Source organism: Nomascus leucogenys, chromosome 17, assembly GCF_006542625.1.
Source record: "Nomascus leucogenys isolate Asia chromosome 17, Asia_NLE_v1, whole genome shotgun sequence".
Classification (NCBI taxonomy): Eukaryota; Metazoa; Chordata; class Mammalia; order Primates; family Hylobatidae; genus Nomascus; species Nomascus leucogenys.
This window is the reverse complement of record NC_044397.1, coordinates 46,606,204-46,623,721: the sequence shown is the minus strand read 5'-3', so window position 1 is coordinate 46,623,721 and position 17,518 is coordinate 46,606,204. Positions and strand designations below refer to the sequence as shown.

The 17,518-nt window shown below is 43.7% G+C and overlaps 1 protein-coding gene across 6 annotated transcripts in view; it reads right to left on the bottom strand.

The window, feature by feature from the left end:
- Positions 1-372: 372 nt before the first annotated feature.
- Positions 373-17,518, bottom strand: part of RABGEF1 (RAB guanine nucleotide exchange factor 1) — a 77,278-nt gene continuing 60,132 nt past the window's right edge. For all 6 annotated transcript variants that reach the window (XM_012496396.2, XM_012496398.2, XM_030795637.1 and 3 more), the window contains 5 exons: positions 15,839-15,920; positions 13,938-14,070; positions 12,028-12,119; positions 6,448-6,704; positions 373-2,938 (listed from right to left, as the gene is read on the bottom strand). In XM_012496396.2, the coding sequence (XP_012351850.2) occupies positions 2,540-2,938; positions 6,448-6,704; positions 12,028-12,119; positions 13,938-14,070; positions 15,839-15,920 (963 nt within the window). In that variant the 3' untranslated portion in view covers positions 373-2,539. The remainder of the gene's footprint in view (positions 2,939-6,447; positions 6,705-12,027; positions 12,120-13,937; positions 14,071-15,838; positions 15,921-17,518) is intronic.

The window sequence follows — 17,518 nt, the reverse complement described above, 5'->3', positions numbered from 1 at the left end:
TAATATTATTAACCCCATTTCACAGCTGAGGGATCTGAAACAAGAGATTTGTTTAAGGCTAATAAGTAGCAGAATAAAATTCAAAACCAAATCCAAGCCTTCCAGCTCCAGAGTTCATGTCCTCACCAACAGACAATATATTGATTACGTTAACTCCTTTTTTCTCTACTTTTATGTCTGTTTGAAGACTGAGTACCTTGGTAGAACTGCAAGAACAACGTTGATTGTGGTGACAGCAAATATTCTTGTCTTCTAATTTTAACTGACAAATGTCTCTAATGTTTCATTTTTAGGTATAGCTTAACCAGAAAACCTCTGTAGCATGAGAATATTAATAATAATGTATATTTTCCTAAGAAAGAACCAAATCAATTTTTGGAAGAGGGATGGATTGTGAAACTTTATTGATAAAGAATTCCGTTCCAAAGGTGTATTCCAGTCACATTTACCCTACATAAAATACCAACACTTTCTTATTGCAAAAACAGAAATTCTGGCCATTGTATTGATGCTGACTTAAGAGAAATAGAAGCCTTATATAAGGCAAGAGTCCATACCAGAAGAATTCGACCAATATGAGATACCTCCAAAAAAATCAATGACCTACTTTATATGTAAGAGACCCAAAAAAGTCAGCTTTTGTGGGAAGTTGATATGCATTTTATTGAACAGAGTGTACAGTAACTAAAAGAACTGTGTATTTCCAAGGGAATTAAGACCGCGTATCTGGATTCACACCTAAAAGCACATAGAAAATTAAACCAAAGAAGGGCAAGTTTTCTACTAAAATCACTTGGGCCCAGGTTATTCTATAAGAAGATTCTCACTGGCATTTGGTAGTAACTCATCACCTTCTGTGCGAGCTTGGGAACCAGCTGACTCAGTGAACGGCTTCCTGTCTTCAGTGTGTGATGACACAGACGTGTCAAGCTTGATAGATCTTATATGTAAATTTAAGAATAAGAAGTTTTATACCCACCCTGGTTTTATTCCAAAATAACTGCTCTGCAGTTTTGGGCTCCATCCTTAAGAAGATACTGGAAAAGCAAGAGAACCTTTCTCAGCTGCCTGTGTGAAGTGACATTGTTCTAGAACGGTGCCCTGGGGCCTCATGCACGATTTCACAAGTATAGCTCCATAATCTGTGGAAGTCACTGAATGGAAGAAGAATCATCAATGGTATATTTAGGTTATGGAAGGTTCCACTGAGATAAGAAAAGGTTCTACAATGCAGGTAGCTGTTGAGCCTCCTAAATATTTTACTCATTTAGTTAACATCACACTGTGCATTGAGTGCAAGATTCTTTGGTTACACCATATTAACCACCAGGAGGGTAACTTCTGGTCTGTAAAAGAGATTAGTCGTTCCCAATGGAGGGGTGATATGGCCCCAGGAGACATCTGACTATGTCTGGAGAGAATTTTTCACAACTCTGGGGGGTGCTACTGGCGCCTAATGGGTATGGATGGCAGGAATGCTGCTGAACATTCTACCATGCACAGGGTGGCCCCACAACAAACACCTCTCAGGCCATTAATGTGAATAGTCCTGAGGTTGAAATGTCCTGAAAGAGGTTCAGAAAACATGTCTGGACTGTTGTAAAGTCAAATGTATATTATGGAGGCTGCAAGGCGCCCCCTGTATGTCACAGCTGAGGGACCCCGTCACCTCTCACCATTAGAGGCCCGTTCATTCCCGCCTTCCATTCCAGGCCCAGTGCCTGCTCCTTCTCACTGAAGAACCCAATAGAGATTTGCTGAATGAATGAGGGAAAAATAAGCTAGAAGCATGGTTTAAAGTCTTCCATCAACTACATTAAACAGCAATTTTATGTGGCCTAAAATTTATTCTGAACCTTAGTGGTGTCATAGTCTCTGACTATATAGAACCTCAAAGTTAAGGCTAACACGTTCTTAAAGATGGAGTGCACATCTTAAGGGGAGTTTGTCTAAACACTTCTCGAGTCATTTTAGTGGGACAAACCAAATAAAATGGTGCTAAAGGCAAACATTCAATGTACTTCATTTTAAACTAAAAAATTAACATATAAAATGCCATGCACAGCAGACACCATTCTTTTTTTTTTTTAACATATTTACAATTTTACATATTTACTTATCAATATAATTTCTCTTTACAATTATAAAATTATTCCAAACTGTGGAAGAGTGGTACCATTTAATTTTCTTGAACATACACTTTGTAGCATTCGTTTTATCCTTTAAAAGGCAATTATTTACCAAAACCACAGTGAATGCCAGAGGAAGCACATAGGAAAATCATGGAGGGGAAAAAAGATTGAGACAAAATTTGCACACAAGCCTTAAATGAATCTGTATCAGTAACTCAAATAAATAGTACTTTATTATTAACTAAGTTTCCCCTACTAGGAAAAACAAAACAATCCCCATATACTGTACCTTTAAAAATGTTCTGACATTTATAAGCAATTTAGTTACATTCTAGATCCCAATCAGTTGAGTGTAGTAAGGGCTACCTACAATTTAGGCTCAAATAAATACTCCACGTAAATTGTGATCATCCTGCATAAACTTGAGGTTGCAGTGGTGGAGGAAGTTTATCATTTTCAATGTTTTCAGAGTCAATAGCTGCTAACGGTTGATTCGGAGGCTTAATTTCCAGCGGGTATTTCTCAACAATGTCTTGAACTTCTCTTGCAATTCCATCTGTCCAATCTATGAGATCTTTTTCCAGTTTCTTGGCTTCACTCATGATCCTTTCCTGTCGTTCATTCAACTGAGACAGGAGATCCAAGTTCTTATACATTTGCTTGACACCTAAGCAAGCATCAGGAGACCAACTCTCAGCTTCTTGCTTCCTGGGAGAGGTCTGGCCAGACATGTAGCGATCAAAATCCTCCTGACTTAAATTCAAAGACTGGGCGTCCAGCTTCTCAATGAAAGCCACAGCACAGCACTACAAGAGGACGTTAATACAGTCATATTAGGAAAGCTACACATACTTGAATCGATTTGTAAAAATCTTTTGATCACAGAGAATTTAAAATAGAAGCTAAAGTAAACAAAACAAACTCATGAACTTCCGTGTATTTCAGTCTCAAAAATTACCTACTCCTACCCCCAGTCGTGCTTCCTATACGCTCCCAGGAGCTCCGGGGCCAATGTATGGGTGCAGCCTCCCCAGGTGCACCATGAAGCCATTCTGTCTGAGTCTTCCCAGACCTGCTATCCCCACTGAGGATACAGTCCCCAAGTAGGTGTGGCACACAGACCTCTGATACTCAAATGAATATTTTAACATCAAGTGGTTAAAAGAACAGCTCCAGACCAGGCCCGGTGGCTCAAGCCTGTAATCCCAGCACTTGGGGAGGCTGGGACATGTGGATCATGAGGTCAGGAGTTTGAGACCAGCCTGGCCAACATGGTGAAACCTCATCTCTACTAAAAACACAAAAATTAGGTGGGCGCAGTTGTGGGCGCCTGTAATCCCAGCTACCTGGGAGGCTGAGGCAGAATTGCTTGAACCCGGGAGGCGGAGGTTGCAGTGAGCCAAGATCACGCCACTGCACTCCAGCCTGGGTGACAGAGCAAGACTCTGTCTCAGGGGTAAAAAAAAAAAAAAAGGAACAACTCTGAAGTGACAGAACCTGAGTTCACTGTCACCCCTTTCACTTAACAACAACGAAGTGAGTGACCTTGGGAAAGTTACTTAAGCTCTCTGAGGTTTCTGTACCTGTAAATGGGGGGAAATACCACCTAGATTTATTGTGAGAATTGAACAACATAACACATGTCACGTGCTTCTGAGAGGCCTGCAATGAGCAATGAATACATGGTAGCAATTATTAGTACAGAAATGCCACTACAAATGCCCAATTCAACAGACATCTGAGCCGGGCATGTTGGCTCATGCTTGTAATCCTAGCACTTTGGGAGGCCGAGGTGGGAGGATTGCTTGAGACCAGGAGTTCAGACCAGCCTGGGAAACAGTCGAGGTAGAAACCTCATCTCTAGAAAAAAGGAATAAAGAAAAAGAAAAATCTGATTCATCTGAGGACAATGGAACGCCATCTGGCTCATGGTGTGTGTGGAGTTGCTGTGGCCCCTCCGTGACCTGAAAAGAGGAGGTGATTCTAACTCCTCACTTAGGTGAATGGAGACATGGCATTGCCACTAAAAGGAATAGAGAATACTGGCAAAGAAACATCTGAAGGGGCAGTAGCTCTGAACAAATTATATTTGAGGTGCAATACAAGTGTGAGGTCAAGACAGGTGACACAGAGTTGCGGGTCGTCACTGCACAGTGAGTGACAGCTCTGTGACAGAGAAGATGGTGCAGGAAGAGAGATGGAGTCCCATGGAATGACACAATTCAAGGTGGAAGTAGAAGACACAGACTTTACATAAAGAGACAAGGAAGTAGTGGAATTGTGGAAGCCAAGGAACAACAGAAGTTGCAGAACAAAGGACTCATGGAGAGTGCTATGAGAAGCGAAGGAAGATGGAGACTATGAGTGCCCATGGGGTTTGGCAGCTAGAAACTTTCTACTTTTGCCAGAGCAGTTTCATTGCAGCAGTGGGTGTAGGAGACAGACTCTGCGTCAGGCAAGAAGAGGACGAAGAGAGAAGGCACAAATGTACTTAAGGCTGCAGGCCAAGGGCACTAGAAGCTGCTGAGTGTGTGCGAGCCAGCCACCTCTACTGTCAGTGACCGTGGCTACGCTCGAACACGTCCTGGTCCTCCTCCACTTCTCTCAATACCTGCCATGTCTCCACCTTCACACTTCTCAGGAACTTCCAGGTTGTCTGACCCACTTTGGATAAAGAGCTGAATCCAAAAGGATCTTCCCTCGTAGGCAAGTGTATGTTTCATTTATATTAAGAAATATGAGGCCAGGTGCAGTGGCTCATGCCTGTAATCCCAACACTGTGGGAAACTGAGGTGGGTGGATTGCTTGGGGCCAGGAGTTTGAGACCAGCCTGGCCAACAAGGTGAAACCCCATCTTTACTAAAAATACAAACATTAGCTGGGCGTGGTAACACACATCTGTAATCCCAGCTACTTGGGAGGCTGAGGTATGAGAATCACTTGAACCCAGGAGACGGAGGTTGCAGTGAGCTGAGATCACACCACTGCATTCCAGCCTGGGTGACAGAGGGAGACTCCATCTCAAAAAAAAAAAAAAAAAAAAAAAAGATATATGAGTACTTCTAATCTCATTCTGTATGGGCCACTTAAACTTTTTTCAGCACTACAGATTAAACCACCATGTGCCTGGGAGGACGGAAAACAGTGTGAATAAAGATAAAAGCATCATTCTGATCAAGAGCATTCCCAAGTCCCTCCACCTGCACATCACACTCCCGAGATGCTGGTGACCACAGTAACACGTAGCTGAACACAATGGTGGAGGGTGATGAGTGATGGGGGCAGGTCCAAGTTTGGAGGAACCTGAAGCTTATACAATTTTGGGAACCTACTTACAGGAAAATGAAAAAAAGTGACAAATACAAAAGTAGGTATAAATGTGAATACATACATAGAACCTAGAAATAAATCATGACATATTTTTAGAGTCTCAGAGATTCACGTACCTGTTTTGAGACTTTTTTGGCAATTTATCAGAAATACTCCCAATGCATCCTGGCTTCCCCTCCCCACCTCTTAGTTCCCAGGCTCTCAACACAGAAAACCAAGTCCATAAGCTGCCCCAAGGCTCCAAATTCATTAGCTTCACAGTACATTCCCTCTAAAGCAAATAAGCAGAGTTTAGTAGGAAGAAAAAGGAAGAATTCAGGTCAGGAGTGGTGGCTCATGCCTGCAGTTCCAACTCTTAGGGAGGTCGAGGTGGGAGGACTGCTTGGGTCCAGGAGTATGAGACGAGCCTGGGCAACATAGCGAGACCCCATCTCTCAAAAAAAAAAAAATTGGCCCGGTGTGATGGTACATGCCTGTGGTACCAGCTTCACAGCAGGCTGAGGTGAGAGGATTGCTTGAGCCCAGAAGGTCAAGGCTGCAGTGAGCTACGATTGTACCACTGCACTCCAGCCTGGGTGACAGAGTGAGACCCTGTAGTAGAATGAATGAATGAATGAATGAATGGGTGAATGAATGAATGAGGGGACAAATATTCAGCCTTATTAACTTATATATAATTTGCCTTATTCATGGTTGAAAAAGCCCAGCCAAGTGAAGGACTCTTCTACCCAGGACCGTGGGGAGTGATGCCCAACACATGTCATCTGTTTCCGTAGGATGAACACAATCTCTGATCAAGTGCTGAGAGGCGGAGTGTCTGTACGGCCTGGTCCTTGTGCTCCCTGATGCAAAGTGAGCTTCCTCAGCCATGCTGCCTTCTCACACAGAAGCATTCACCTGTCATGGGCCTGAGTGACCTGTCACATCCCCAAAACCAACACCTTCCTAGTCCCTTCTCCACAACGCCAAGAACTCACTTACTCACCAGATTGGTGAAATAGTAGCCATCCTCTCCAGTCATCAGTCGGCTTGGATTGCAGAAGCGCGTGATATACTGGATATTAGACTGAAGGCGTGGGGGGTTGCCCTTCAAAACAATGTAGATGAGGGTGGGGAGGAAGTCATCCGCTGACGCCGGCTCGTTCTTGGTGATCTTGATGGCATTGAAGATGTGCTTGCTGCACTTGGTGATGCAGGCCAACTTGTCTCGAGGCACACGCTTGGAATCCATTTCAATGATATCTACAAAGCAGAAAAGACAATATTTCCCAAGAGAAAAGAATCACAAAAAAGAAGCAATAGGAAAATCATGTTTCATCTCTAAAGTTATGAAGGAATCCTCACTAACCCCTTTTCCAGCAGTTAACTTAGTGTATAAATGACTTAGTAAATATCATCTCATACTCACAGAAAACAGAACCAAGAGCCAGCTACTACAGTGTGCCCTACAAGCACATTTCTCTAATCCTCAGATTATGCAATGGATACTCTTACCATGTCTACCTGACTGTAAAGCCCACACTTTTTTTTTTTTTTTTTTGAGACTGAGTTTCACTCTTTGTTACCCAGGCTGGAGTGCAGTGGTGTTATCTCTGCTCACTGCAACCTCCGCCTCCTGGCTTCAAGCGATTCTCCTGCCTCAGCCTTTAAAGTAGCTGAGATTACAGATGCCCGCCACCACGCCCAGCTACTTTTTGTATTTTTAGTAGAGACGGGGTTTCGTCATGTTGGCCAGGCTGGTCTCGAACTCTTAACCTCAGGTGATCCACCCACCTTGGCCTCCCAAAGTGCTGGGATTACAGGCGTGAGCCACTGTGCCTGGCCAGGCCCACACTTCTAATCACAATGTAAGCTGCCTCTGAGCTCCATGGAGAAGGAAGAAGTTGTCTGATGAAGAGTCTTTTTACTGCTTCTGTGCCTCTGTTACATTTTAGAATGTTTTCGACAGTCCCAATTTGCATACTGCTTTTTAGAAATGTGGCTACTACGCAAAGCATCTTTGTATTGGATGTGAGAATACAAAAATTAGCCGGGTGTGGTGGTGTGTGCCTATAGCCCCAACTACTCGAAAGGCTGAGGCAGAAGGATGGCTTGAGGCCAAGAGGTTGAGGCTGCAGTGAGCTACGATCACACCACAGCACTCCAGCCTGGGCAACAGAGCAAAATCTTGTTTAAAAAAAAAAAAAAAAAAAAAAAAATCCAGCTACTGGAATCCAACACACTTCGGTTGGCCAACACACTACAGTGGCCAAACTCTCCAGCACTTAGATCTCCACTAACTACAGAAATCACAACATTCACACATGCTGATTGGCAGAGGGGATCAAGCAAGGGAATAAATTTAATCTCAAAATAACATTTTACTTCTCCTAGGGAAAAATTTCACTACCCACGACTACCACTAAGTCCAAGCAGTGGGCTCTCATGAATGCCCACCCTTTTCCAACAAGCCTGGGGGACAGCAAAAGGTGCTGAAGCATGTGGTGACAGCACTGCTGGAGAGGCAGCATGCCTCAGGGATTGCACAGCGGCCAGCAACTTGGGACATCACAAAAAAGCCAAGGCAGCTTAATTTTACACCAAATTCTTGCCACTAGCAGGAATAAACGTTTCAGACTCAGGCCAGGCGGTGGGGTATACCAAAGGGTTCTTTGAGCTCTTAGATCATCCCTGAGGTCAGCTTCCTGGGGAACCCTTCTAGGCCCATCTGCCATGAAAGACAACATGTGGGGGACAGATGTGCTAGGCAGTGCACAGGCATTATTTTAACTTTTGAGTGCTTTTATTCCCTTTACTTATAAGGCTACTGTCTGAATTACATAATTTTTGCTGTTTTGTTTGCTTCCTTTAATCCTTTAATTCTGGGTTATAATTATTGTTACATTGATCTATTTTTTTTACATTGTTTCTTTTTCTACTTATATGGATCTTATTCTAAGTAAGAATTGGGTAAGATTGGGTAAGATTTTTTAAAGCCATTTTTACTACCTTCATTTATCTTTAGCCTTCTACCTTTTATTGGTGATTTTTTTTCTCTCTTTTATTTAAACTACTTTCTTGTTAATCTTTATTTTTCAATGTTCTTTCATCTTGCATCCTGTTCATCTTTACTGTTGACATTTTGAAAGCGAGTAAAAAGTGAATTATGTTTTATCTGGATGTGTGTGTGGCTGCTGTTGCCGTAAGGCAGGGCTGGGGTGGAAAAAGGGAGAGAAGGGAAGGAAAAGGAGAATAAAGAAAGACAAACACCCCCAGGGATCTCTTCCACATGCTTCATCCTGCAGAGACCCCTTCCTAGCATCCTCTGGCCTGAAGGAAGTCTTCGTGGAACTCTGGATTCCCATCCTGGTGTGTGATTCCATGATTTGCACTGCTTCAAAGTCTCAACTAGGAGATATGCAAGAAGAAAGCAACACACAGGAAACTCACTACTGTCTAATAATTTCCCTCCCCAGCCTGCCTGCTGTGATTTACTCTTCAGAGCCCTGCATAATTGCTCTATGTCTTCTCCCAGGGCTCTGCCTTCTCATGAATAGGAAACACAGTGCTGAGTGTGCGCTCCATCTCTGCTGGATCCAGGTGTCCAGGCTTATCTTTAATGGAGTTGTGAAAACAAAGGCTATACCTCCAGGTCATGGCTTCTCAACATGGACACTCCTGACATTTGGGGTTGAATAATTCTTTGTTGTAGGGAATCATCCTGTTCATCACAGAATGTTTAGTAGAATCCTTGGCCTCTACCCACTAGGTGTTAATAGTACTCCCACAGCTGTGACATTTTAAAATGTCTCCAGGCCTGGCTCAGTGGCTCACACCCGTAACACGGAGGTGAGTCTAGGAGTTCAAGAACAGCCAAGGCAACATGATGAAACTCTGTCTCTACAGAATGTGAACAAAAATTAGCTGGGTGTGGTGGCACATGCCTGTGGTCTCAGCTACCAGGAGGCTGAGGCAGAAGGATCGCTTGAGCCTGTGAGGTCAAGGCTGCAGTGAGCCATGATCGTGCCACTGCACTCCAGCCTGGGTGACAGAGAGATCCTGTCTCAAAAATAACTAACTAAATAAATAAATAAATAAGTCTCCAGATGTTGTCCAATGTCTTTGGGGGATCACTGGTGCCTGGCTAAGAACCACTGCCCCCATAGCCACACAGAAGTCATGCAGGCAGAGCCAAATGGGAAAGAGTGTCTGTCAACAGATGAATGGATAAAGAAAACGTGGCACACATACACAGTGGAGTACTATTCAGCCATATCAAAGAATAGGATCCAGTCATTTGCAACAACATGGATGAAACAGGAGGATATTATGTTAAGTGAAATAAGCCAGGCACAGAAAGACAACCATCACATGTTCTCACTCATTGGTGAGAGTCAAAAAATGAAAACAATTGAAGGATGTTTTACCAGAAGGATGGTTACTAGAGGCTGGGAAGGGTAGTGCGGGGCATGGGGGATAGTGGGGATGGCCAAGGGGTACCTGAAAAGTTAGAAAGAATGAATAAGACCTAGTATTTGCTAGTACGACAGGGGAACTATAGTCAAAAGTAATTTAATTGTACATTAAAAAGTAATTAAGAGAATATAACAGGATTGTCTGTAACATAAAAGCTAAATGCTTCAGAGGATGAACCCCATTTCCCCTAAGGTAATTACCACTCATTATCTGCCTGGATCAAAATAGCTCATGGAACTCATAAATATATACACCTATTATGTACACATAAAAATTAAAAATTAAACAAAACAGAAAGAAGGGGAAACTTCCACCATCAGCCACAGGCCCTGACCCTCTCCTTGTCCTAAACTCTTGGAGCTAAGAGGAGCTGATGATGGACTCTCTGGTCCCCTTTCTGGGATGACACACTCTTCCTTTCAGAAGTCCTGAAGAGTGTTCGACCTCAGGGCAGAGGACTTGATGACTCTCAAAATTTTATGCAGTTCTCTTCAACAGACCTCATATTTGTTACTTGTCAGCCCAGAACATGAGCCTCCTGCCCTAGAAGAACGTGACCCACACTGTGTAACTTAACGGGCAGCCTCTCCTATTGAGTCCCACTATTCGTGGAACACAGCTATGCTTCCCTGATCCCTTGGGCCACCCACCTCTACTTTCACCACTGATGGGTCACACAAACACTCGCTACCAGCTGTCGCCCCAATGAACCATGCCCTACCTGGGTGAAAGACGCCAGGAAGGCCGGGGACTTCCCTATCAGCAACAGGCCGTAAAGGCTATGTTGGCTTGGACAAAACTCCCATGGAACACTCTAACTGTAAACCAGCTGATCTTGAACTTTCTAGTAAGAGTCAGGAAAAACACAAGTCCCAGGTCCATATTCAGGCTTTTAGAAGGCCTCCACCTTCAACCTCTTATGAGGTTCCCCAAGCAAAAGGTACAGGGGGTGGAGTAGTCATGACCTATGCCATAGCCTAGCAGAAAAGCTTGCAAGAAAAAAAAACAATAGTATTGACCTGGGCCACTTGGATTCTACCTTCAGAACTTGCACAGGAAATTACAGAAACCAGTAATTTACTTAAAAACGGGAGTTGACATGTGAAGACACACAAAGAGAAGCAGAACCCAAGAAAGTGGAAGAATCACATCAGCAGAGAATGCCTGGAGCAGACCCTCTTGCCGTTGTAGAGGCAGTAAGATAGCCCACTCCCTGGAGGACCCTTGGGGCTAGGGTCCTGAAAGACATCGCCTCCTTTATAACCCTGATAATACCTTAAGCAACCCTCCATTTCTTCTGTAGCTTCAGTGAGTCTCTGGTTCCTGTAACAAAAGGAGCCTACTCGATGGCCAGCTTCCAACACTACTACTATCAGTTGACCTACTTCCTTTCCAGTAGAATTTCATTAACAATGTCTACGTGAACAAGCCTTTCCAAGGCCTCTTTCTAATAAAGGAGACACTGGCCAAAGTTGAACATGCCTTCGTTAAGATTTTTTTTTTTAATTTAAATGTTTGTGTTGCACTCTTGCTGGGTCATTCCCATGAATGAGAAACAAACCTTATTAGGAGGCTGGACCTGTCTAGAACGGCAGTGCCACATCAATTTGGGGCACTTCATTTATTTCCTGATGAAACAGAAAAATAACTCACAGTGCTTCTCTAACAACCAGTCAGAGGCATCATTTTACTATGTTACTCCAGTGTGGGGACTACCTTGCCTTACCAGTTCCCTTCCTCTATCCGAAATTATTTAGAATATATAAATGCAACTGAATCTTAAGAAATTTATTCTATCATGGGAACAGTCAGCTGAATAAAAACTACATAAAAAAAGAAGTACAAAAAAAGAAAAAAAAATTTATTCTATCTGCATTTGACCTTAGTTTAGTTTAATGCCCAAGAAACGAGACCATAATCCCTGAAAATAAAGGGGTAAAAGAGTTAACCGCTCTTCTGAATGCCATCAAATTCATAAAACTAACAATCTTACAATCACTTTTACTACATTCCAATGTACCTTCGACAATCTGCATTTTACAAATGTATGATTAATATTAACACCTTAAGGGGAAAACATCCCAATAAAAAGGCTCTTGGTTTCACTGACCTGTGATCGCCTTCACCACCATATCAGACACTTCTGGGATGTCTTCATTAACAGGGACACACAGCATCTGAGGCGTAACCCAGCGCAGGGCTCTAAAGAGAGACAGTAAACAAGAGCTCCAAGGATGAACTGTGGCCATTCATCTTGTCACCTCCTTCAGTTTAGGGAAAGCCTGAGGCATCACTGACCACTCAATCCCAGGCCCACACACATCACCCCTGCAAGTACTAGGAGCTCTAATGACGTGACGAAGCAGCTAGGATCCTAAAATAAGACTTCTGCATTTATCACAAGAATGGAAGGCCATCTTGCTGACTGAAATGACATTACGCAGTACTACCAAGACTGAAATGCACTCGGTATCTGAAAGTGACCATTTGAGAATTGGCTGCTCCCTGTCCTCACTGCCTATTGCGTTAATGTCCTTTTACACTCAGTCCTCAACTTCTTTTTTGAGATGGAGTCTCACTCTTGCCCAGGCTGGAGTGCCAATCTTGGCTCACTGCAGCCTCTGCATCCTGGGTTCAAGCAATTCTCCTGCCTCGGCCTCCCAAGCAGCTGGGACTACAGGCGCCCACCTCCATGCCCAGCTAATTTCTGTACTTTTACGAGACACAGGGTTTCACCCTGTTGGCCAGGCTGGTCTCAAACTCCTGACCTCGGTGATCTGCCTGCCTTGGCCTCCCAAAGTGCTGGGATTACAGGTGTGAACCACCACACCCGGCCTCAACCCTCAACTTCTGAGGCACACTGGAGCTTGTATAGGAGGCCACGGGCAGGACCACCATGCCGGAATCACTGTGTTTCCTGGTCCACCCTAACTGCACTGCAAGTACCCTGCTGCAGGCCTCCCCTCTTGCTTGGTTACTGCTTCCGTTTTGCATCTTGGTCCAGGGCCCCTCTGGTTACTTCTGGCTCCTGACGTTGGGCTCCACATCTTCAACCTGCCCAGTATCAACTCCTCACTTCAGCTGTGAAACTTCCAATACAGATCTAGCAAGTACCAGCCCCTTGTCTGGAACCTGGGACTCCGAGTCCCCTCTCCCCTTAAAACACCTCATCAGCTCAGCCTTGGCCGTGTTCTCACACTTGGATGGTCTTTTCCTCAATGTTCACAGCAACTGGAGTACAGAGGGCTGGGGCTTACCCCAGTGAGCCTGGAAGACTGGGTGCTGTGGGAAATGTCATCAATCCAATGCTAGTGAAAGATGTGACTGGGGAATGGTGAAAAATGCGCACCCCTGAAAGGAATGAGGAAAGAGGACATCTACTGACTTGTTATTTTTTTGAGAAGGAGTCTTGCTCTGTTGCCCAGGCTGGAGTGTGGTGGCACGATCTCGGCTCACTGCAACCTCCGCCTCCTGGATTCAAGCCATTCTCATGCCTTAGCCTCCCAAGTAGCTGGGATCACAGGCATGCGCCACCATGCCTGGCTAATTTTTGTATTTTTAGTAGAGACAGGGTTTTACCATGTTGCCCAGGCTGGTCTTGAACTCCTGGCCTCAAGTGATCCACCCACCTCAGCCTCCCAAAGTGCTCAGATTATAGGTATGAGCCACCGGGCCCAGCCGACATCCCCTGCCTTGATACGGATATTCACAGCTTCCTGCTTGAGGAAATGGTAATGGACCAAGAACACAGTCCCCCTATTCCTTCGAGATTTCAGGGATTGAAAACAATCTCAAACACCAAACACAACTCTTACCAAAAGCTGCCCTGAGGGAGATGGATAGGTGAGGTCACCACATTCCTCATCTTTCTGACACAACAGAGCTGCTTCCACTCTAAGGAAGCAGGAACATGAGCTATTGCTTTCCCTTAAGGTTTGAAACACAGTTGCCTTATTCTCCCCCAGTGTGTTCTTCCATTAGAAGGTACTAACTATAAAGCAAAACAAAATAAGCAACTACCTGATTCTCTTTTGAATGGCAAGATCTTTCTTCTCATCATCAGTAGTTTCTGGACAGAACACGTGTTTATAGAGACGAGTCATGATGTACTTTTCAATCTGATCCATTATCTTCTCGACTCTTTCTGGAGGCACTGAAATAACCAGACAGAGAAAAGATCAAGATATATATATATTTTTTCTTTCTTTTTTTTTTTTTTCAAACAGAGTCTGGCTCTGTTGCCCAGGTTGGAGTGCAGCAGCATGACCTTGGCTCACTGAAACCTCCACTTCCTGGGCTCGAGCCATTCTCCTACCTCAGCCTCCCAAGTAGCTGGGACCACAGGCACACGCCACCAGGCCTGAATAATTTTTGTAGGTTTTTTTTGTGGAGATGGGGTTTTACCATGTTGCTCAGGCTGGTCTCGAACTCCTGGGCTCAAGCAATCTACCTGCCTCAGCCTCCTAAAGTACTAGGTTTATAGGTGTGAGCCAGAATGCCCGGCCAAGGGTATATTTTCATAGCACTTTCTACACAGCAAAAAACTAATTTACTAGAAATAAATTAAACACACTCAGAACAAAAGTATAAGAATGTTATATTTAAAAATATGCTTAAAAAAAAAACTTACCAGCCAGGCGCGGTGGCTCTACTCCTGTAATCTCAGCACTTTGGGAGGCTGAGGCAGGTGGATCACCTGAGATCAGGAGTTCAAGACCAGCCTGGCCAACATGGTGAAATCTCCTACTAAAAATACAAAAATTAGCTGGGTGTGGTGGCACGCACCTGTAATCCCAGCCACTCGGGGGCTGAGACAGGAGAATCACTTGAACCTGGGAGGCAGAGTTGCAGTGAGCTGAGGTCACACCACTGTACTCCAGCTTTGGAGACAGAGTGATATTCTGTCTCGACAAAAACAAACACACACACACACAAAATCTTCCAACTGTTGGGCTGCCTTCCACAGCATCCTCAGTTCTAACTGAAGTTGTCTGGCAGGACCTAACAGTGTACACTCTGCCAAATGGGGAGACTTCAGTAAGGTCACTCCCTGTCCTATATTACAAAGGCATTTGCAACTCCCAAGACTGACGAATGCTGATGAAACTTATCCTTTCATTTTTCTCAGGTTTACCATTACACCTTAGAGCTCTCTGAGGTATACAAATGGAGATTTCTCTGATACACACATGTGCTAAGTACATCCTAAAGTCTAATATCAGTAGAGGTTGAATCCATAAAGAATCCCTAAAAACTTGAAGCTTTTTTTTTTTAAACTATTAATACAGTAACTCACCAAAATGGTGATTCCAAGATGGGAAATTCATTTAGCAAAGCCTTCCAAGAAGTTTTTTTCTTTCTCTCTCTTTCTTTTTTGGAGACAGAGTCTCGATCTGTCGCCCAGGCTGGAGTACAGTGGCACAATCTCAGCTCACTGCAACCTCCGCCTACGGGTTCAAGCAATTCTTGTGCCTCGGCCTCCCGAGTAGCTGGGATTAGAGGTGCATCACAACACCCGGCTACTTTTTGTATTTTTAATAGAGGCGGGGTTTCACAATGTTGGCCAGGCTGGTCTCGAACTCCTGGCCTAATGTGATCCACCTGCTTTAGCCTCCCAAAGTGCTGGGATTACAGGCATGAGCTACTGAGCCAGGGCCTAAGATGTTTTCGTCTGCTCCACCCCTGCCCCTAATGGAGTTATTAAATGTTACTCAATAAATTATCCAATTGCTCCTGGAAAGATACACATGGTACAGTTCAAAGGCACTGCTAAGTATAAGACCAGTTCCCAGAATGTCCGTGAGGTTACAGGATGAAGTCTACAAACCAGCCAGACTATCAGAGACAGAAAGAAATTGCTAAGAGACTGAGCAGTCATCCCTGTGCAATACCCGCAATCTCTCAATGGCTAACAGTGTTACCTTTCCCACGAGTTTGCATCCTTTCGGCCACATTGTGGTAGAAATCCTGAGCACACTCTGACTGTTCTTCAATGCTTAGATCCTGAAACAGAGAGACAAAGAGGCTGCTTGTAGCTGAACAAAGCGCAGAAGCACAGCTCTACATTCTAAGAACTTTCCAAAAGCCACTCCTTGTACTGGTAGTAAGCCTAAAAGTACTCACAGGTTATATTAATCCTGCAGGAGAGTAAAACCTATCCATTAATATTATTTCCAATATCCACTGTTACCGGACTTTTCCTTAGTTCAGCCAAAGACGGGATCCTTGTCCGTCTAACAGCCACAAAAATTTAGGCTCGCAGACGGTTTGAATGGTGAGTAAGACAGGGTTTTATTAGGTGAAAAGGAAGAAAAAGGGGAATCAGAGACTCTCACAAGGCCAGAGTCCCTGCTAGAGTGCTTCCTGCCAGCAGCTAGAATCCTGGGCTCCACACAGAAAGAAGAGGGGCCAGGCTCCTCCCTGCTACAAATGGTGCAAACTTCCCAAAGCTCCACCCCAGGGCACAGGCCGGCTGGAGTTTTTCCGGGGACCCCTTCCCACCTAGCAGTCTCACCATGACCATCTCATTCTTTTTGCTATATCTACATATTCTTAAATAGATTTAATGCATGTTTTGATAATTTACATATTTTATGGACATTTCTATTTATCTAATCCACTATCATTTTTGGTGGCTTTATAACATTGCATTATATTAACTGACTTATTCGACTCTCCTCTACCACTATGCATTTGAGTTGCTTCTCCTCTTTCACTGTTGTGCACTGCAGCTATAAATAATTTTGTAAGGACTATCTTCTTTTGGGTTACTTCTCTGTGATACATTTCCAAAAGTGGCATTAACCGCTTAATATGAATAAACAACATTATAGCGCTAAGTGTCTATTGCTAGCCACACTCCTCAGAAACTCAGTGCACACTGTCATTAACCGCGTGTATGCGCTTATTTCCCCATGGCCCTTACAACGTTGGGCTTGATAATTTGTATTTGGTTTTACTGATTTTATAGATGTAATATATGTATTTGTTTCTCACTTTCTGCCAAAGAATAAAGTCTACTTAAAAGATAAATGCAGTTTAGCACAAGAGACTAGAAAATAAAAAGAATAACAAATAACTGTAATCTCATTGCTCTGAGAGGTTGAGGCTAGAGGATCGATTGAGCCTAGGAGTTTGAGGCCAGCCTGGGAAACATAGTGAGAACCCATCTCAAGAAAGAAAAGAAAAGAGAAGAGAAGAGGAAAGAAAGAAAGGGGAGAGAAAGGAGAGAAAGGAAAGAAAGAGAAAGAAAGAAATTTAAAAAATTTTTTAACAATAACAAGTAAAAAAAAAAAAATTAAACATGGACAGAGACCTAAAGCAGAGCCACAGATAACAAGACAGAAATGTTTTCCTGGAAGATGTCTAAATTAGTCAAGAGTCAGCCCATACATCTGTCTCTAACTAAACTTTTTAGCAACCATCACTAAGATGAAAACAGTTACATAATTCAGGGTTCAAAAGATGAAAGCAAACCAATCCTTCAGGTGAAATTCTGACACCAAAATCAAAAATTTCTCCCAAGGGTTCTCACAAGGATGTCACAGTAGAAGAGCATGAATAAGGCCGAGAACAAACCCCCAGGACTCACTGTCACAGAC